The sequence below is a fragment of the Suncus etruscus genome, chromosome 10, assembly GCF_024139225.1.
Source record: "Suncus etruscus isolate mSunEtr1 chromosome 10, mSunEtr1.pri.cur, whole genome shotgun sequence".
NCBI classification, from domain to species: domain Eukaryota; kingdom Metazoa; phylum Chordata; class Mammalia; order Eulipotyphla; family Soricidae; genus Suncus; species Suncus etruscus.
In genome coordinates, this window is record NC_064857.1 from 3696253 (window position 1) to 3717829 (window position 21577).

Here is a 21577-nt window from a genome sequence, read left to right on the forward strand (position 1 = left end):
GGAGCATGGAGAGGAGCAGTAAACAGAGCACTCAGTTCTCTACTACCTCTTCACTCCAAAATGCAAGATCCATAAGGGCAAAATCTCTTTAATTATTTCCTATAAACCCAGATTCCACGATACCAGCGATCATGGTACACATTAGCAATAGCTAACTCTCACTGTAGGGATATTTGAAGAATCCTATGATGCTCTCTCCTTTTTTTAGCTTTTCAAAGACTTCTCATGGCCTAGGTAGGTCTTTCTCAAATTGGGACCAAATGCAAATAGCTCATAAAATTGGATATTACTCTGTAATTATTTTAAAACACTAGAAAAATTATGTGAATACTAATCATTATTATTAGACTACAAATGTTTAGTAGGCATGTACTGGCTGAACATACATTATACGCACTTGTCTGTAAGTTGTGATTAAACATTGATTTCTTCATCATAAGTAAGAATATGACAGAGAACAAAGGGTATAATGAGAATAAGGATGAGTAGATTAGAAATCCATATTTCAAACTTTAATCCTAGTGGATTATAAACTCCTTTTCAAACTGTTATCTACCTTTTATCCACCACTGCTTTTTTGAAGACTCATATAACCCCTGTGTCAGGTAATAGGAAATAATCTGAAGGATTTTTTTGAGAGCACATCATAAACACAGTTCACTGAAAACAGAAGATAATTCCTTATGTGGGAGGACACTAACTACTAACACGAAGATGTGGCATCTATGTTGAAATAACAGCAAGAGGAATTATTCAGAGTGCTAAAGGGGAAAAAGAAAGCCTGTCAAAATTCAGATGAAATAGATGTCAACCTAACGTAATTGCCAAACAGGAATGTTCTTCCTTGTAAAGCAGAAAGCCCTAGGTGAGAGGATAAGATTAGGTGACCTTTTTACCAGTTTAAACAGTGAATTAAAAAGTGACAATCAGTAGCTTCTTCAGCAACTCAATGTTACTATTCCTATAATGTAAGTTCAAGGCAGCAGATGAAGCTCAATATATAGAGCATATAGAAAGACAAGAAGAGGGTCCAGAGAGATAGCACAGTGGTAAAGCATTTGCCTTGCATGCGGCTACCCAGGAGGGATCTGATTCGATTTCCAGCATTCCATATAGTCCTCCAGCCTGCCAGAGGCTATTTCTGAGTCTAGAGCCAGGAGTAACCCCTGAGCACTGCTGGGTGTGGCCCAACAACCAACCAATCAAATCAATCTATAAATAAAGTTTAAAAAAAAGATAAGAAGAAGGAATTTAGTGTCCTTCTAAGAAGTGGTTCTTACTTCTGATTCCTACCCCTCTCCAATTCCTTTAGCATCTTAGAGCTAAACTATCCTCATTGGAATTTTTCCATGCCAGGAATTCCTGATGAATTTGTCTCTGACTTTGGGAACCTGTGCTTGGGGAAGCCTAATTGCTATGACAAGTACTATGTAAAATAGGAGTGGCAGATTAACATCATTAAAATGCAATACTTCCCAACGCATTGTACTAATTTAATGCAATACCTCTAAGGATGCCCATGACATTCTTCAAAGAAGTGGATCAAACACTCCTGAAATTCATTTGGAAAAATAAACACCCATGAATAGCTAAAGCAACAATTAGGAAAAAGAAGAGGGAGGCATCATTTTCCCCAACTTTAAATTGTACTATAAAACTATAGTCATTAAAACAGCATGGCATTGGAGTAAAGATAGACCCTCAGATCAATGGAATAGACCTGAGTATTCAGAGGATATTCCCCAGACATACAATCAATTAATCTTTGGGAAAGGGGCAAGAAATGCAAAATGGAGCAAGGAAAGCCTTTTCAACAACTGGTGTTGAGATCAATGGTCAGCAATATGCAAAAAAGCAAACTCAGACCTCCATTTAACACCACACACAAAGGTCAAATCCAAATGAATTATAGACCTTGATATCAGACCCAAAACCATAATGTATATAGGACACAAAGGTAAAAAAAACTCCATGCAATGAAGATTAAAGGCATCTTCAAGAAGGAAACACCACTGTCCAAATAAATGAAAGCAGAGATATACAAATGGGTCTACATTAACCTGAGAAGCGTCTACACTTCAAAGGAAACAGTGATTAGGATACAAAGGCTACCCATGGAATGGGAGAAACTATTCACTCAATAATCATCAGATAAGGGGCTAACATGTAAGTTATACAAAGTGCTGACAGACTTAGCAAAAACAAAAAATCTAAGCCCATCCAAAAATGGAGAGCAGAAATGAACAGACATTTCCTCAAAGAAGAAATACAGATGGCCAAAAGGCACATGAAAAAATGCTCTACATCACTAATCATCAGGGACATGCAATCAAAACAACAATGAAGTAACATCTCACACCACAGAGATTGGCACACATCACAAAGAACAAGAACAATCAGTGCTGGAGGGGATGTGGGGAGAAAAGAACTCTCATTCACAGCTGATGGGAATGTCCTCCAGTCCAGCCTTTTTGGAAAACAATATAGAGAGTCCTAAAAAAATTGGACATTGGCCTCCTACATGATCCAGCTATACCACTCCTAGGGATATACCCTAGGAACAGAAAAACACAACACAGAAATGTCCTCTGCACACCTGTATGCATTGCAGCTCTGTTTGTAATAGTCAGAATGTGGAAGCAATCCAGATGCCCAAAAATAGATGAATGGCTAAAGAAACTGTGGTACATATATGCAATGGAATACTACATAGCTGTCAGGAAAAAATGAACTCATGAAATTTTCCTTTACATAGATGTACATGGAATCTATTATGTTAGTGAAATAAGTCAGAGGGAGAGAGATAGACACAGAATAGTCTCACTCATGGGTAGGATTTAACAAAAACAAAAGACATTATTGTAATAATACCCAAAGACAATAGAGATGAGGGCTGGAAGGATTGGCCATAATATGAAGCTAACCACAAGTGATGAGTGCTGTTAGAGAAATAACTACACTAACAACTATCATGACAATGGTAGTGAGTGAGAAATGGAATGCCTGTTTAGAATATAGGCAGGGATTGGGAGAGGAAGGAGATGGGGGCATTGGAGGTGGGAAGATAGTATGGGTTAAGGGGAGGTGTTTTTTTTTTAATAACTAAAACCCAACTACAAACATATAAATAAGAACATTATTAGAAAAAATAATTAATAAAACTGAAAAAAAGAAAATTCATTAAAGTTGACATTGTTACCTTTTAAAAATCATCACGAAGTATAAAAACTTTGGCATATATAAGTACATTTGTTCCTGAAGGATAGCATTTACTATCTTCTTGGCTGCATATTCTGGTTCCAGAATTGGCAACAGTAAAGGGGAGCTAGGAGATAAAAAAAAAGTAATAAAAATACAAACAAATAAAAATTAATATAAGCAATAAACAGAAAAAACTAAGGTTGTAAAGTCATTCATCAGCTATTTATTAATTTACCTCCTTGTTTTGATCTATTGTTATCTTTACTTCCTTATCATTAACATGGTAAGTAATTGCATAGCAAAAATTTCAAGTGAAAAATAGTAATTCCATGAATACACTGATGCTGGGTCATTTATCTATGGGAAACCATACACAAGAGGTAGTCTTAGTGAATTTTTCAAAGCAATTCTTGACAAACAAGAATTTCAAAACAATTTTTTCCATCATAAGATGCAGATTTAGAACTAGTGTTCCTTCAGGAGTTGTGGAATGAGTGGTGGAGCTAGATGTTTGATAAGGCATGTCCGAGGAAAATAGAGGGCATGGGTGAGAATCTCTGGGCAAGTTCTAAGTCTCATAACACCTGGATAAGTCCATGTGCATTAAACTCAGTATATTCATATATATGAACACATCCTGAGAAATATTGACACTCTGAAATCTATCACTGATCAGGTTGAATCATCAAAATACTGTTGTGGAAGGCTGGAGAGATAGCACAGTGTAGGTCATTTGCCTTGTAGGCGGCCAACCTGGAAGGGACCTGGTTCGAATCCTGGCGTCCCATATGGTCCCCCAGTCTGCCAGGGGAGATTTCTGAGTGCATAACCAGGAGTAACCCATGAGTGTCGCCAGGTGTAGTCCAAAAACCAATCAATCAATTAATCAATAAATAAAGTTTAAAAAAAAGTATCATGCGGACTGGAGAAATAGCACAGTGGTGGGGCATTTGCCATGCATACGGCCAACGTGGGAAGGACCTGGTTCAATTCTCGGTATCGCATATGGTTCCCAAGCCTGCCAGGGGCAATTTCTGAGTGCAGAGCCAAGAGTAACCCCTAAGTGCCACTGGGTGTGGTCCAGAAACCATTCAATCAATCAATCAAGATTAAAAAAATACTGTGTGGGCAACATTTTTTTTTAAACTGTAGTTTATAATAATACAGAATAATAACCTGTAATTAAAAAAACGATGGACTTATGCTTTTGTGGATGAAATGGATGGATTTAAGGTAAATAAGTAACTATGCAAGGAAGTACAACACAATAATCAGATAACTTCACTCACAGGTGGAACATGATTCATTAAAGCAAATAAATTGGCCACTACCAAAAATACCAAGGGGTTACCCATTGAAAGGGGAGTGAGGTGGGAATACCAGCAGGTCTTTTTGGTGCTGGGAAGGCAAAGGAACTTTGGTGGTGGTGGTGGGACAATATACAGATGTGTTATGCCAACCCCTGAATTTCACACTGTTGTAAATTAATGGAAAAAAGATCAAACAAAATAATACAGGTGACAAATGAATTTTTTGTTTTTGGGTCATGCCCCCAAACTCAGGGCTTCTTCCTGGCTCTGCACTTAGCAATCACTCCTGTCAAGGTTCAGGGGACCATATGAGGTGCCTGGGATTGAACTTAGCTTAGTTAAATGCAAGGCAAGTGCCCTATCTGCTATATCATCTATATGGCCTCCAAATTAATATTTTTTTTTTTTTTGGTTTTTGGGCCACACCCGTTTGACGCTCAGGGGTTACTCCTGGCTATGTGCTCAGAAATAGCCCCTGGCTTGGGGGGACCATATGGGACGCCGGGGGATCGAACCGCGGTCCGTTCCTTGGTAGCGCTTACAAGGCAGACACCTTATCTCTAGCGCCACCTTCCCGGCCCCCAAATTAATATTTTAAATGTAATTTCTTGGGGTTGGAGCAATAGAACAGTGGTAGGGTGTTTGCCTTGCATGCAGCCAACCCCAGAGGGACCCCACTTCGATTCTGGTATCCTCTATGGTCCCCCGAGCTGGCGAGAAGCGATTTCTGAGCACAGAGCCAGGTGTAACCCCTGAGCGCCACCGGGTGTGACTACTCAAAATTAAATAAAAGTAAATAAAATAAAAAATGTTTTAAAAGTGTAATTTTTGCAATCAAGGAACTTACCGAGTACTAGAACCATCAAACATTCCAGTGTTTATAAAAAATGGACACACGATAGTGGTTTTAATTCCCCTTTGTTTCTGGGCGAATGTTTCCATATGCATAGATTCAGCAAATCCAAAGGCTGCAAATTTACTTGCACAATAATCTAAAAAGGACAAACATAGTTACAGTATATCTTAAGGTCACACACAGTTCTTTATCATGCTACTGCCGACAGAGAGTGGATTTCACAGTTCTAATATTGTGTGATCTTGGTGACTCCCACTGAAACATGGAAGTCCAAAAAGGGTTGGTTATATGGTTTAGGTTTAGGTATGTCTAAAAAGATTTAGGACTGTCGAAAAGGGCGATAGTCATCAGTTATCAAGGTCAGATGGCAGGGCCAGCAACTGGAGGAGCAGGACTGGAGGAGTGCTCCGCTGTACTGTGTTAATGTTAAGAGACCACTTCACATCGGACACAAGTGTCCAGTTTCTTTTCAGAGAACTTCAACCCAATCAGGAAGAGTCAATAAAATAAAATAATAAGTGGTGGTGAAGTCCAGGCAATAGTGGTCAGAGAGGGGCGATGATCCTAAGATCAAATTTTCTCCCATATATGGCTTTCTTCCATGATCAGAGAAAACGCAAAGATCATTTTAACCCCTGCTTCTTAAACATGTTAAAAGTGCAAGGGGAGTAGAAGAAAGTGGCATGCATGTCAGTTTTGACCTTTCTGTCTTCAGTCACGCATCAACACCTGGATAACCATTTCATTAAATGGGAACATTTGCAGAAGGAAAGATAGTTAGATGTCTGGTTCTTTCCTTGTCTCACCAATTGAAAGAGCCACATTTTCTGCTCTGTCGAAAAGCAGCCACTAAACCTGGCAAGAACCAAGCCTTAAGGACAAATCATGGGGAGAATAGGGAAGTGACTGCCCAAGACCTTGGAGAGACACAGTGAGGAAAGGAGACAGGGTCATTGAGCATCTTCTAAGATCATCTAAATCATTTGGTATGAAGTCACTTCAAATCCACAAGGTTTTGATGAGACTTAATGCTTTATAATCTAGGGTATCTCTATTCTAGATCAAATCCCTGCTCACAATGACGCAGAGGAACTAGGGATTGCTAAAAGTGAGCTGCAAGTGGATAGAGATAAGTGGCAGTCAATAGTCACACAGAGATGTAACACCCTACTGTTACTTCAAAGAACTATGACTTATCAAACACAAAAAGGACAGGTAAGGAAAACGTGATACATTGTAAGCTGATAAGAAGGAAAAACCATAGTGCCATGTGGTTAGTGGTTGATTCAGGTAACTGGAAAATCTTTTTATGTAGGTTGTGAAAAGAATCTCAGCAGGTAACTGAAATGTTCTGGACTAAGATAAGCATTGTGACTCTTATAACAGGGTTAGCTCCGAGGAATTAGAAAGTGCCTATCACACATTGGCCAACCTAGTCCTTATTATTAGCTGTTGTAGTTAACTTTCTGATGTGTAATCAGTCAGGATGTTTGCTTCAGGGATGCCTTCCTGAGTAACCAACAAGAAATTGCTCTTCTAAGAGGCAGCTTTTTTTTTTTTTTTTTTTTTTTTTTTTTGGTTTTTGGGCCACACCTGGCGGTGCTCAGGGGTTACTCCTGGCTGTCTGCTCAGAAATAGCTCCTGGCAGGCACGGGGGACCATGTGGGACACCGGGATTCGAACCAACCACCTTTGGTCCTGGATCGGCTGCTTGCAAGGCAAATGCCGCTGTGCTATCTCTCCGGGCCCTAAGAGGCAGCTCTTGAATTTGACCACCTTTCCCCAAGATGCTGATGAATCTTTTTGACTCTTCCTGGCTAATGGCAAGTCATTGGAAGGGAGAAGAAAGTGATAAACACTTTTTATAAGTTTCTCAAAATAATACCTATAAGTAGTAAAAGAGCAGAGAGGTTAATTTTAGATGTCTTGAGGGATGGGAAGGGGATAGAGAAACTTTCTCTTAAATGCAACAGTGGGGAGATCACTTAATGTGAACCTTCTCCTAACTGTCCTCGTAATGATTCTACTTGAATTATGGGTAACAGTGATTATGCTAAGCACTAGTGTAAAAACATAGATCTGTGAGATTCCCATCTTTTTTTTTTTTTTAGCATGGAAATAATAAAAGATCAGACTTAAACATCAAACCCAAAGTCAGCGATGACAACCCAAAGTCAGTGATGACAGAATCAATACCCAATCTACAACAAGCTGCACTCGAAGGGGACCTGTTACACTAGCAGTCCAGGGGGCAAAGTGGGGAGGTATGGGGTGCATGCTGGGAAGAGTGTCGGAAGCATGCTCGGAAGAGTGGGCAGAGGGAGGTGGAATGAATTCCTACCAGAGGGTGGTAGGAATGGCTCTAATTCATTGTCACTATGTGCCTTAAATATTACTGTGAAAGATTTGTAATTCACTTTGATCACAAAAAAATCATTTAAAAATAAAAGAAAAAAATTCAGTAGATTGCATAAAAACAGATGATTCCAAAGTGCACAGTTCAAGAAAATAAATCTACGTGATGGACAGTTTGATACACAGAAATTTATGGGGCCGGCGTGGTAGTGCTAGAGATAAGGTGTCTACCTTGCCAGCGCTAGCCTAGGACGGACCGGACCGTGGTTCAATCCCCCGGCGTCCCATATGGTCCCCAAGCCAGGAGCGACTTCTGAGCGCATAGCCAGGAGTAACCCCTGAGCGTCACTGGGTGTGACCCAAAAACCATAAAAAAAGAAAAAGAAATTTATGAATCACTTCTTTTATTGTCCATATCTCTTAAACTAATATCCTTTATTATCTATGTATTAGACCACTGCTGATTATGCAGAGCGATGTTGCAAGCTTAAATAATTCAAAATAGGACCCGGAGAGATAGCACAGTGGCGTTTGCCTTGCAAACAGCCAATCCAGGACCAAAGGTGGTTGGTTCGAATCCAGGTGTCCCATATGGCCCCCCGTGACTGCCAGGAGCTATTTCTGAGCAGACAGCCAGGAGTAACCCCTGAGCACCGCCAGGTGTGGCCCCCCCAAAAAATTCAAAATACTAGATTTTTCTTACCTGCCAGTCCATTTATTCCAAGCAATCCGGCCGCACTTGAAACGCAAACCAAATGTCCATGGTTATTAGCAATCATAGCAGGTAGAAAGGCTTTGTAAGTCTAAGAAGAATGATGTAAACTGTTAACATTTCACACCAATTTTCATATATGTTTTTAGACATTATATAGTGTCTGTGATTAAATTTTATTTAAGCTCCAAGAAATGCACAAAGGCCCTGGACTAAAAAAGTCAAACACATGAAAAGCAATGCTCTTAGCTCGTTTATCTTGTTTAATTAGTATTGTTTCATTGGCAATTCCAATATTCTTATAAATATCTTATTCAGAATTAAATCTTGTTTATATTTAACTTGCAAAATTACAATTTTAAGTTATTAATTGGAATAATAAATTCCAACCTGAGTTATAGTAGCTATAGTCCCCAAATCAGCAAATGTACTCAAGAACATGATTATTTAGATTTCTAAGATCTTTCCTTTCCTGGTTAATATCTTTTTATGTTAATATCTTTATTTAAACACCTTGATTACAAATACGATTATAGTTGGGTTTCAGTCATGTGAAGAAACCTTGGCTAATATCTTTATTTCAAGATTTCCCAATACATTGTTCACAGTCCAAAGTACCAGCCTGACTTAAAAAATATCACTTTATTTTTATATTCAGTCCTACTTTGAATAGCAATTTCTTATTTTAGATCATGGTATAAAAGATAACATCTATTAGAGAAAGGGGAAATGTTCTGTATTTCATTTCTTTTAAAGGTCCCACCTTTTGTGTAGGATCCAGAGAGAAGGGAGCATTGGAGAAGTATTTTTAACAAGTAAATACTTAACTATTAATAATCGCATATGCAGGGCCCGGAGAGATAGCACAGCGGCATTTGCCTTGCAAGCAGACGATCCAGGACCAAAGGTGGTTGGTTCGAATCCCGGTGTCCCATATGGTCCCCCGTGCCTGCCAGGAGCTATTTCTGAGCAGACAGCCAGGAGTAACCCCTGAGCGCCGCCGGGTGTGACCCAAAAACCAAAAAAAAACCAAAAAAAAAAAATAATCGCATATGCAGCATGTATTAAATAGAACAAGCTTCTTTATTTTAAATACATAAATAATACAAAAATGAGAACATTAATCTTTAAGAGCTTACAGCCTTTATATATCTGCATCATGATGAGTTTCAGAGAGAAACTGCCACAGAGCAGATAATAATAAAAAAAAAAAACCACCAGAGAAAAAGAATAACAGCATGGAAGACAACTGTTTATGACAAATTCCCACTACTGTCCTTGTCATTGCCTTTGGGAATATAGTCAAGGTGACCTCTGTTACTTTCTAGCAATGGAGTGACTGCTTCTGGTCAGTTGCTTCAAGAAGACATAGAAGATGCCCACCAAGAATGAACACAGGGAGGGATGGAGGGCCAAGATGGCGGAGGGAAACACTAACATTTTGGGAACAAAATGGAGAGATAAAGAAAGGAAGAGACCAAGAAGGAGCCAGCAAACGAACACAAAATGACACAAGTAGAAACTTTTAGGGAAGACTCTAGTCTTCAACTTCCTTCTGATGATTCAGTCTCTATGCTAGCAGGGAGACAAATTTGGGGAAAACTGTATAGGGCACAGGGAGTGATTTCCTGAAAAAAACATGGTGTCCACTCAATGAAGAATCCCCACTGACAACTACACAGAATATCAAGGAAACCACTGGACCAGAATATTTCTGGTAAAATGCAGAGTCAAAATAAACCCACCTAAAAATACTACCTGGAGGCTACCCAAGGAGAGTTGGGTGGGGAGATCCTGAGGAAAGCTAGAAGAGGAGGATGGAGTGAGATGCAGAGAACTCCAGGAAATAACCCTACCAGGAGAGAATTTGCCCGATAGGAGGGGCTTCAAGCAGGGTCCAGGCCAGAAGGGAAAGGGCTCAAGAGCTGGGAGAAACAGGAGGGCTGTGTGATGGCACCAACACAGCTAGTCTTAGCTAAATCAGAGAAATGCAATATATAAGATGGAAGTTCTTAGGGTCACCATGTAAGTCAGGGCCTTTGTTCCTTAATGTCCACAGCAAGCAATCATCAGTGCTATTAGTAGAACCCTGTGAAGATGTGAATGAGGTGGCTGTACAACTTGGTTGCCCTAAATAAGACCCATAAATGCTTATTTACATAATATAAACCTTTTACACATTCAAAAATATTCCTTGCTCATAGTAAATCAGGTCTCTGGCTTGGGCAAATCTCTGAATTAATTCTATATCTTTCAGAGCTGTTTCAAGAAATTTGCATCTGCCCCCTAGTGTGATGCCTCATAGAAATGACAGAGCAACCATGTGCACTATTTTGCCTGTGCAGAATTCCCAAAGCAGAAATTTTGGGAGATGTAAATTTAGTGAATTAGGAGAAGAAACTCGATTGGATAGGCCAGGACAAGGTTAACAGTGGGAAATTTGTGCAATATTGAGATACTAACAATAATATCAGAGAACAAGAGGAAGGCACTTCTGACTCTCAGCGTGACTTCACATTTATTACAACAAGAGAAAAAATAATTACCCATAAGTGTGATTTGAAATTCACATCAAAAGATTTTTCCATAAGTTCATCTGGGCAGTTGAGAAATACTTTCCCCGTCACAATACCAGCATTGTTGATGAGGATAGACACGTCACCAACTTCTTTTTTAACCTGAATTGAGAAATGAAAGCGATTATCACAAGCATTGTAATTCCAACTATGATTGCAGGTTCGTTTTTCCATCATTTTTCTTTTTCTTTTTTGACTTCTGATCACACCCATAGGGTAGGGCTCAAACCTAAGGCTTCAGCATGCAAAGCGTGGACTCCAGTGCCTTGAGTCAACTATTTCTAATTTTAGACACTTTCGAAAATGTATTCTTGTTACCTCAAACTGCACTCTGAGAACAGGATGTTCAGCCCACACTCCTTTGTTGGGTCCTCAGTGTTTTGCTTCTCATTTCTTTTGCCCTTCTTATGATGATTCCTTAGTTAGAGCTGTTCAGTCGCTCAGTGATTCATAACTTTGTTTTATGTTCTCTATAAGAATTTAAATTAAACATGCCATTTAAATTTATGGCTGTGTAAGACATTATAAGCAAATGTCAAAATCAAGACTTAGCACATATAGGGTGTGGTGGATTAAGAGGGAATATTTTAAACACTCGTTAGAACTCAGAACCAGTCTGTCTTGTCTTCAACTGGTTGGATTTCTTCTCCCGACATTGTTAGCATAAGGAACCCCTCCCTTCAGGGAGAGAGCACAGTAGAGCTAGATTGTTGGTATGCTTGTAAGCAGAGTTGTTCATCCATCACTTTTATGTAAAAAATAGAAGTCGGGGCTGGCCTTAGAGCCTTTGCCTAGAGCTAGTCTTTTGTACGTGATTCTGTGGATTATGTTCATAATCATCATGACTTGTCACCTGTACCCCCTAATTCCCAATCAGTGGAAGCCATTGGTTGCAATAGCCATGTGGATAAGAGGGTCACAGAAATACCACGTGACTCATGTGTGTGAGTGAATGTGCTTCTGTACGGTGGATGGCAGGAGATGCCATGCTGCTGTTTGGTGTGGAGGAAGATGTACGAGCAGCATAAGAGAATGCTGCCATTTCTCTCATCTGGAGGTGTGGAAGGAAGTGTTCAAGATCCAGCAACATTTTCTTATTTTTCTGAAGCTGTGTCTTTCTTCAAGTATCACATATGTTATATACATTAATAATATATTATAATAATATATTATTATAGCATAGTATAACAATCATATCCTAGCAATTAATTACTAACCAACTAATCACAATCAATTATTAATCACATTAATTATTAACATGTTAATGATGTGTAATGATATGTAATTCACACATTATTAATATATGATTGCATGTACAACATATATAATATATAACACTAATATAGTAACATATTAATGATTTAATGATTAAGTGTTTATTAATGATAACTATTGTCATATTGCTATTATGAATAATATTTATTATTATTACTATCAGTAATAATCCTACTATATACACTACTCTTAACTACACAATTAAAGGCATCATGAGGATTTCATCTCTGTTACATTATGTAGGAAACCAAATAAATACTGAATCTTTACTGCTCAATGATAAAGGATGAAATATTCACCCTGGAAAAATGGGTAAGATTGTTGGAATTGTGTTAGAGCTTAGGGCTCCAGGAATGCCATCTAAAGGAAAGTTCTAATGCTTTTTTTGTTATTTTGGGGTTATTTATAGTCGTGTCCAGCACTTACTCTTGGCTGTGACTGAGGGATTACTCCTGGTGCGGCTCAGAGGGCCATCTGGGTTCCCAGGGCTTGACACTTCAGTGGCCATGCTCAAGGCAAGTATCCTACCCAGTGTACTCTCTACTATCCTTGAAAATTCTAGGTTTTTTTTTTTTTTTTTTTTTTTGGTTTTTGGGCCACACCCTGTGACGCTCAGGGGTTACTCCTGGCTATGCGCTCAGAAGTTGCTCCTGGCTTCTTGGGGGACCATATGGGACGCCGGGGGATCGAACCGCGGTCCGTCCTAGGCTAGCGCAGGCAAGGCAGGCACCTTACCTCCAGCGCCACTGCCCGGCCCCCAAATTCTAGGTTTTAACTAATCTTTCTCCTTCTCTTTCACTTTTTCTTCTTACACAGGAAGGCATGTTTATGTCTAACTCAAAACTGCCCAAGAAAACTGATTTGAGTTTCCCAAGTTGTATTATCAATGACGGCAGGCAACAGAACAAGGGTTACAAATCCACTTGTCAGTGACCTATTGCTACTGGGAAATGGAGTTGGAAATAGCCAGAGGATTCAATTCAAGGCTGAGACACCTTGCTGGGATTTGGGATTGGCCCTGTGCTAGATGTTGGTTCTTTTTAGATCATGAAATTGCAGATCTCTTGGAAGTCATAAAAAGAGTGAACAAGGCCTGGAGGAATATAGTGTGGAATGCGCTGCCAGAATGAGGACAGAGAAATCCTGTGGAAAAGACAGAGGATACCATTATCAAGATGATGCCCTTTGAGCTAAGTTATCACTGACCATTGGAACTCTGCTTTCCTGAAAATTTCTTTTGCATGAGCTAAAGAAAAAAACTGGAGGTAAATTTTTTTTTTTTGAGGTAAAATTTTAAGTCACTAAAATATTCAGACTTTCTTCTAACTACCTCAAAGATGTACAAATAAAAGGCAACATGGTGGTGAAAACAGTCGTATTTAAAATAAGATTAAATATGGGTGACATTCTGGCCTAGTCATGAGCAGAATATTTGATATCCTGACATTCCTGCATCTTTGCCCATCGAGAAGGATGCTACAGCCTTCCTCTCTTATGTGATGACACATAAGCATAGTTAGGATGGTCTGGAGGTCATACATATGCTTGGGCCTGTGATCAGCTGGTGTATTATTGCTCGTTAACTTTCATAATTCATTGCAACTTAACCTCCTTAAACATGTTTACTTATTTGTAAGACACAGATAATTATTTCTTAACAATATTGTGACATGATACATGCATAGTGCTCAGTTGGTTGATGGAATACAGTGAGAATTCAAACATCCTAACTCCTATTCCCAAGTCTTTTTAATATTAAGGGATGCTATTATGGGAGAATGAGTATGAGAATTGTTCCACTAATAAAAATACAAACCCTGCATAACATAATCTATTGTATAAAACAGGCTTAGTTTAGTTTAAACAGGAGGGAAGCAAATGAACTTCCAGGAAAGAACAAAATAAAAGAGTTTAGGGTTGTTGAGATAAATGGGAATGATAGACCAATGAGTAGGGCATTTGCCTTGCACATGGTTGGCCTCCGTTTAACCGCTGGTTTTCATTATGGTTCCCTGAGCACCCCCAGGAGTGATTCCTGAGTGGAGAGTCAGGAGTAACCTCTGAGTGTCACTAAGAATAATCCCTCGTCCCCACAAAAAAAGAAAAGAACAAGAAATTATCAGTCTTTATACTTTCGACGTGTCTGGTGGTTAGTGATGTAAATATCCCAGCGTTTGCTCTTAATGTACTTTTAAATTATGTGATCACTGTCTTTAGTGGATGGGTGGGGAGTGCTATTCCATTGAATAATACCATATTTTTCATTGTATTACTGTATAATACTACTACTACTACTACTACTACTACTACAATATTGTTGTATTATGCTCCTGGGATAGCTCAGGAGACCCTAAAGTTGGGCAGTTTTAACTGTGGGCTGTAGGACCAGTTTGGCACCTGTCAGTGTTTTTGTTTGTTTGTTTGTTTGTTTCGGGGCCACACCTGGTGATGCTCAGGGTTTACTCCCGACTCTGCACTCAGAAATCGCTCTTGTCTTGGAGGACCAATATTGAACACTGGAGAATCGAACCGTGGTCTGTCTTAGGTCAGCCTTGTGCAAGGCAAGGGCCCTACCTCTGTGCCACAGCTCCGGCCCCACCTATCCGTGTTAAACTGGCACCGAGAAAGGCAAAAGTACAAAGAAAATAATCCGGATACTCATGAAAAGTTCTAACTGCCCACATACAACAGCAAACACCCCGGTTACCTGGTCTGCGACTCTATAGACTTCTTCCCTCCGACTGCAGTCACACGTGTAGGTGTAAACTCGGGTGGCTCCTGCTTCCTTGGCCATCTTGCATGTCTCCTCGTTGCCTTCCTTGTTGACATCCCAGAGTACGATCACGGACCCAAGGCGGGCAAAGCTCAAGGCCAGGAGCCTTCCAATTCCACTCCCAGAGCCTGTGATGAGAACGATTTCACCAGCAACACTCTTCCGTGGCCTCGGAAGGAAGGTGAAGATCATAGACTCCAGGAGATAAAACAGAGATTTTCCGAAGAAGACAGAGAAATTCTTTATTGATATCAAGATGGAAGCCATGTTTTGGTTGATACCTAAAAGCAAAAAAGAGAGAGAAAGAGAGCAGATAAGGTCCTATGAGTTCATTCCCTCTGGTCTGCTGCAACCAGAGGTCGCACACCTCAAAGTAATGAAAAATGCTGACCTTAACATTTCTCCCATTAGCAGACTCTGAATTTATTTACTTTCTTTTTCTGTTTGTTTTGGGGCAACATCCTGCAGTGCTCAGGGATTACTCCTGGCTCTGCACTCAGAAATCTCTCCTGGTAGGCTCGGGGGTCCTTGACGAGGATACAACCTGGGTCCATTCCACGTCTGCTGAGTGCAAGGTAAATGTCCTATCGCTGTGCTATTGCTTCAGCCTCTAAATTTATTTACCTTTATTGATTTTTATTTTGGGGAGCAATGTCCAGTGGTGCTCAGGACTTACTCCTGGTTCTACATTTAGGACTCACTACTAGTAGGTAGTAGGGGACCATATGGGGGGTGTTTCCACAGATTGAACTTGGGTCAGCTGCATGCAATGCAAAAACCTTAACCACTATACTATCTTCCTGGCTTCCAGACTCTAAATTAGAAAGAAGAAATCTACAGAGACTCTACCTGGTCAATTTTCACGAAGAGCATCAACCTCAGCCTACATCTGCATGCCTGCTAACAGTTGTATATGTCAAAATTATTCATTAATAAAGAATTGTAATTACATCTAATACAACTTAGGGGAAAGTCCATTATTTATCATAGTTAATCTTTCTTAATACAAGAGCTATTCACTGCTCTTACATTCAATCTATTCTGTATCAACATGTTTATGACATAATTGCTACCTTTCTAATTTTATCTTTGTTTCCTGGTATGTCTGTGTTTTCTCATTGGTACTGCTGTTCTTCAATTAGCATCTTTAGTTGAGATCCAAGATTTAAGATGCAACTGGAAAAATCCTATTTGAAGAAAACTAATGGGACATTCGTTTTTTTTTGGGGGGGGGTTGGTCACACCCAGCGGTGTTCAGGGTTTACTACTGGCTCTGTGTTCAGAAATCACTCCTAGTGGAAACAGGGGGCCATATGGGATGCCAGGATTCGAACCACCATCTGTTCAGAATTGGCTGTATGCAAGGCAAATGTCCTACGGCTGTGCTATTGAAGCCTTTCAATAAGTAGGCTGTTGAATGGTGGGTTGTGCATTCCACAATCCCCAGAGAGGGAGAGGGATCGCCATACCCCATGTCTGAGTAGGACAAGAGACTCAGCAATTTCAGCAGCAATTCTGATGAAGGAAATAATCCACACACAGTTGGGAAGGAAGAGCAGGCCAGAAACTCACACCGCAAGCTGTTCACCCACAAGCCAGCCACTCCAGCACTTGGAACCACCAGTCAAGATGGCAGCTTCTCCTCCAGGCCTCCAAAGCGGCCTTTATTGGGAAAAACAAAGCCCACTCCCAAGGGAAAGGGAAAAGCCAGATGAGGAGACAATGGGGAAACATCTTTTCAACAGGTAAACCAAAGGAACCAATAGAGAGACATCTAATTAGAAGGCAATATGAGGACCTATCCAAAGGCCTCTACCAACACTAGGGTACATACCTTGCATGCAATCCACCTGGGATTGATCCCTGGTACCCCAAATGGTTTCCTGAGTCCCACCAGGTGTGATCCCTGAGTGTGGAGCCACAAGTAAGCCACATCTCCCAAACAAAGAACAAAGATAACCTTTCCCAGTGGGTTAACTATCAGAACCAGCTATCCTTTCCTTGCACTTTGAAGCCAATGTCACATCATCCACTGATTTAGTCTGCCTGAAGTGACAGTGACAAATTGTCTCGGAGTCTCACTGCCTAGAGGTGACCCCTGGGGTAGGCCACGTAGCCTGACAGTGCCTCAGTCTTCTCGTATCTGCTGGCCCTCAGTCTCAGGGTGCTTAGCAGATGCAAGAGGTATGTTATCATCTCTGCCTGCCTACAGTGCTGACTCACAGTAGATGTTTCCATGTGGCCTGTTGGCATATCAAGGTTGATCAGATAAGGAAGACTGGTACAGAGCTCAGTGATGACATGCTACTCTCAGTTACCTAAGTTGTAACTTTATGACTTATTAATAAAATCCAGTTAAGGGGGGGGGGGGGAAGAGTGTATTTTCTCCAGGAAACAATTAAGTATTATGCTGAGGGCTTCTCTGCAATGGTGAGGTATTGGTGAGTTATGGGTGAGAGCAAGGCGATAGAAGGGAAAAGGCTAGGGGCAGAAGCAGTGGCGCAAGCTTTAGGGAGTTTGCCTTGCACATACTAACCTAGGACAGACCACGATTTGATACCCCCTGTGTCCCATATGATCCCCAAACCAGGAGCGATTTCTGAGCGCATAGCCACGAGTAACCCCTGAGCATCACCGGGTGTGACCCGTAAACCAAAAACAAAAGACAGAAAAAAAAGAAGGGAAAAGGCTAGCACAGCAGCCTCCATGACCTTCCTTCAGATTTAAGAGACTACAGAAACTTGATGGTAAAAAGGGTAGGAGGAGAGATTGATTTATCTACAGGAGCCTAAGAGCATAGCCTGTTTGTTTATTTATATTTATTTTGTAATTTTGTAATCCTCAGTAGTGCTTGGGGGTTCCTCCTGGCTCTATGCTCAGAAATCGCTCCTGACTGGCTCTGGGGACCAAATGGGATGCTGGGGATCGAACTCGAATGCGTCTTGGGTCAGCCACGTGCAAGGCAAACACCCTACCGCTGTGCTACCACTACAGTTCCAGAGCCTGATGTTTAAACTCTTTACTGCAACTAGTAGAGCAAGCCATTCCTCAACTGTAATCGCCATTCACAAAGTCTGTGTGGCATGTCCATGCTAAAGCACAAGACTAGGTATGTTCCCCCATTTATTTCTTTGTTTGTTTGTTTGTTGTTTTGGGGCCACACCCTGTGAGACTCAGGAGTCACTCTTTTTTTTTTCCCCAGAGGGGTGGGGAGACAGGGGAGGCAGAATTTAAGATCCAGGGGCTGGAGAGATAGCACAGCAGTAGAAAGTTTGCCTTGCACGCAGCCAATTCAGGACAAATGGTGGTTCGAATCAGTTACTCCTGATGCGTTCAGAAATCACTCCTGGCTCCTGGGACCATATGGCATGACAGAGATCAAACCCAGGTCATTTCTGGGCAGCTGCATGCAAGGCAAACGCCCTATCGGCTCCCATTTATTGATCAAAGACCCTGGGCAAAAATGCTGTTGCTACTGCTTGGGGCAGGGATGACTGACACCTCACACGGATCTCTTCCTTGGCTGAAAAGCCAGAGAGTCCAAAATAAACTGCTATGACAAGGCTGGGAACGAAAAGGGCAGATTGCTATTGATAGGAGATGAGATTTAGAGTGGGGCAGAGCAGGTAGGGGAGGCCAAAAGAAAGATTTGCTGGCATGGGACATTCAAAAGAGGAATGGTAAGGGGGCAGAAGAGTGGAGAAAGGGCTGTATTCAAGAGTTATTCCTGGCTCTGCACTCAGAACACTCCTGGCAGGCTCAGGAGACCCTATGGCATGTCGGATCGAATCTGAGTCAACCACATGCAAGACAAGAGTCCTACTCAACATGCTATCACTAGGGGCTCCAGAAAGAAGCAACCTTTGCCCTGAACTCAGCCTTTTTTCTCTCCCAGTGCAGAGAGAGATGTAGGAGGTGGGGCAGAGAACTGGGCTGGATTTAAGTACTTGCTACTTGCTGCATTAAACCATCTCCTTCCTTCTTCAGGAGATATCACCACAACAAAACCAAACGAAAAACAAACCCCCCCAAAACCCAAGCAATTAATTGCCTACCTCCCCTCCCAAAAAAACCACTTTTGTGATCTGAGTGCCCATCAATGAATTCTCAGTGACAGTTGGGATCAAAGACCTAACAGGACTCCTTTTTAAGTTATGATTGTTTTTTAAAGAGTTTCTCTTGTTTTCGTTTCTGTTTTGGGGCCACACCCGGTGATGCTCAGGGGTTACTCCTGGCTAGGCGCTTAGAAATCGCTCCTGGTTTGGAGGACCACAGGGGATACTGGGGATTAAACTCAGGTCCATCCTGGGTCAGATGCTTGCAAGGCAAACGTCTTAACACTGTGCTATGGCTCCAGCCCCTAAATGATGATGATTTTGAACTCAATAAATAAAGCTAGGCCTCCAGAGATCCTATCTGTGGGTTCGGCATGCATCCAGGAATTCACTGCAAAGTTGGGTCACAGAAATTGGGGGTCCAGGGTAAGCTTGGGCACCCTGGGCTCTCAGTGAGGGGTGTAATTCTCTCTCTCTCTCTCTCTCTCTCTCTCTCTCTCTCTCTCTCTCTCTCTCTCTCTCTCTCTCTCTCTCTCTCTCTCTCTCTCCCTCTCTCAGTGAGGGGTGTAATATTCTCTCTCCTCTCCTCTCCTCCCCTCCCCTCCCCTCCCCTCCCCTCCCCCTCCCTCCCTCCCTCCCTCCCTCCCTCCCTCCCTCTCTCTCTCTCTCTCTCTCTCTCTCTCTCTCTCTCTCTCTCTCTCTCTCTCTCTCTCTCTCTCTCTCTCTCTCTCTCCTCTCTCTCTCTCGGGATGGGAGGGTGAGGGGTGCGATGCCTCTGCACTCCCCCCAGGCAAATGCCAAAGGCCTTTCCGTGGCCTTAAACTCCAGCCCGGCGCTTCCACCCTGACATCCCAGGAGGACACTGGTGGCCCCGAGGCCGAGGGGTGGGTGCTGGGGGCTTGGGGTCGAGAGGAGGCCCGGGAGGGGGTCCCGGCGCCTCTGTCCCTCCTGCCCCCGCCCGGCCGCCCTCCGCGCGCACTCACCGGCCCGGTCCGCAGAGACGCAGCCGCCCGTCCGCCAAGGTCGCCCGAGTGGCCCCGCCGGACCGCCCGCCCGCCCGCCCGCCCGAGCGGGGAGGGAGTGGCCGCCGCAGAGCCGCCTCCGGGGCCGGGCGGAGGGCGGGAGGGAGGGAGGGCCGGGCGGCTGAGTCAGCGCGCGGCTGCAGGGGTGCTTGCGGGGTGGAGGGGTGAAGGGGGAGGTGGGTGGGTGGAGGGGTGAGTGGTGGGATGGCTGGAGGGGTGGCTGGTGGAGGGGGAGGTGGGTGGGTGGAGGAGGGTGGCTGGGTGGCTGGAGGGGTGGGTGGCTGGAGAGGTGGGTGGGTGGGTGGGTGGGTGAAAGGGGTAACTGTTGGAGGGGTAGGTGGGTGAGTAGAGGGGTGGCAGGGTAGACGGAGGGGTGGGTGAGTGGAGTGGCGACTGGTGGAGGGGTAGGTGGGTGGGTGGAGGAGGGTGGCTGAGAGGTGGGTGGGTGAGTGGAAGGGTGGCTGGGTGGGTGGAGGGGCGGTTGGGTGGGTGGGTGAAAGGAGTAACTGTTGGAGGGGTAGGTGGGTGAGTAGAGGGGTGGCAGGGTAGACGGAGGGGTGGGTGAGTGGAGTGGTGACTGGTGAAGAGGTAGGTGGGTGGGTGGCTGGAGAGGTGGGTGGGTGGCTGGTGGCTGGTGAGGGTTGATGGTTGGTTGAGTGGAGGGGTAGAGGGATGGCTGGGTGGTGGAGTGGGGCACACGAGGAACCCAAAAGCTCCTGGGAGATCACCAGCTGGAGGGATGGGTGGGTGGGTGGATGGAAGGGTGAGTGGAGGGGTGGCTGGGTGGGTGGGTGGTGGAGGGGGCACCCCATAAAACCTGAAAGCACTGGAGGTTGCCAGCTGGAGGGGTGGGTGGAGGGATGGCTGGTAGAGGGGTGGGTGGGTGGCTAGGGAGGTGGGTGAGTGGAGGGTTGGGTGGACGGAGGGGGGACCTGAGAAATCCAAAAGCACCTGGAGGTCTTCAGCTGGAGGGGTGGGTGGTGGAGGGGTGGCGGGTGACTGTAATGGTGAGTGGGTGGGTGGGTGGAGGGGAGCACCCAAGGAACCCGAACGTGCCTGGGAGGTCACCAGCTGGAGGGATGACTGAGTGGGTGGAGAAGGGGTGGAGGGGTGGCTTGGTGGGTGACTGGGTGGGTGGGTGGGTGAGTGGAGGGGTGTCTGGATGGAGGGTGAGGGGGACCCAGGAGGTCTCCAGCCTGCAGCCGGGCTATCTGGAGGGACCCAAGTGACCGCCTGGGGCCCGAGAGGGGGCGTGGGCGTGGGCACCACCCTCCTTGGCCTGTCCCCAGGGACGCAGCGGTGGCAGCAGGAGCGCCAGGAGAGGCATGCGGAGGCTCTGCGGGCCCTGGGCCGGGGCAGGTAGAGTAACTATAGTCATTTAAAATAAGCTCATGTCCTTCACAGGTGTAGAAAATAGACTCCATAAAGCTTTGGTGAAACTA

The 21577-nt window shown here is 43.3% G+C and overlaps 1 protein-coding gene across 1 annotated transcript in view; it reads right to left on the minus strand.

Annotated features, from left to right (window-relative positions):
* The window catches only part of LOC126020452 (epidermal retinol dehydrogenase 2-like), a 185798-nt gene extending 170464 nt beyond the window's left edge, over window positions 1-15334 (minus strand). The window contains exons 1-5 of the mRNA XM_049781928.1: window positions 14993-15334; window positions 10981-11112; window positions 8426-8525; window positions 5359-5503; window positions 3200-3325 (exon numbers count right to left, since the gene is read on the minus strand). Of these exons, the coding sequence (XP_049637885.1) occupies window positions 3200-3325; window positions 5359-5503; window positions 8426-8525; window positions 10981-11112; window positions 14993-15325 (836 nt within the window). The 5' untranslated portion in view covers window positions 15326-15334. The remainder of the gene's footprint in view (window positions 1-3199; window positions 3326-5358; window positions 5504-8425; window positions 8526-10980; window positions 11113-14992) is intronic.
* Between the last annotated feature and the right edge of the window lie 6243 nt (window positions 15335-21577).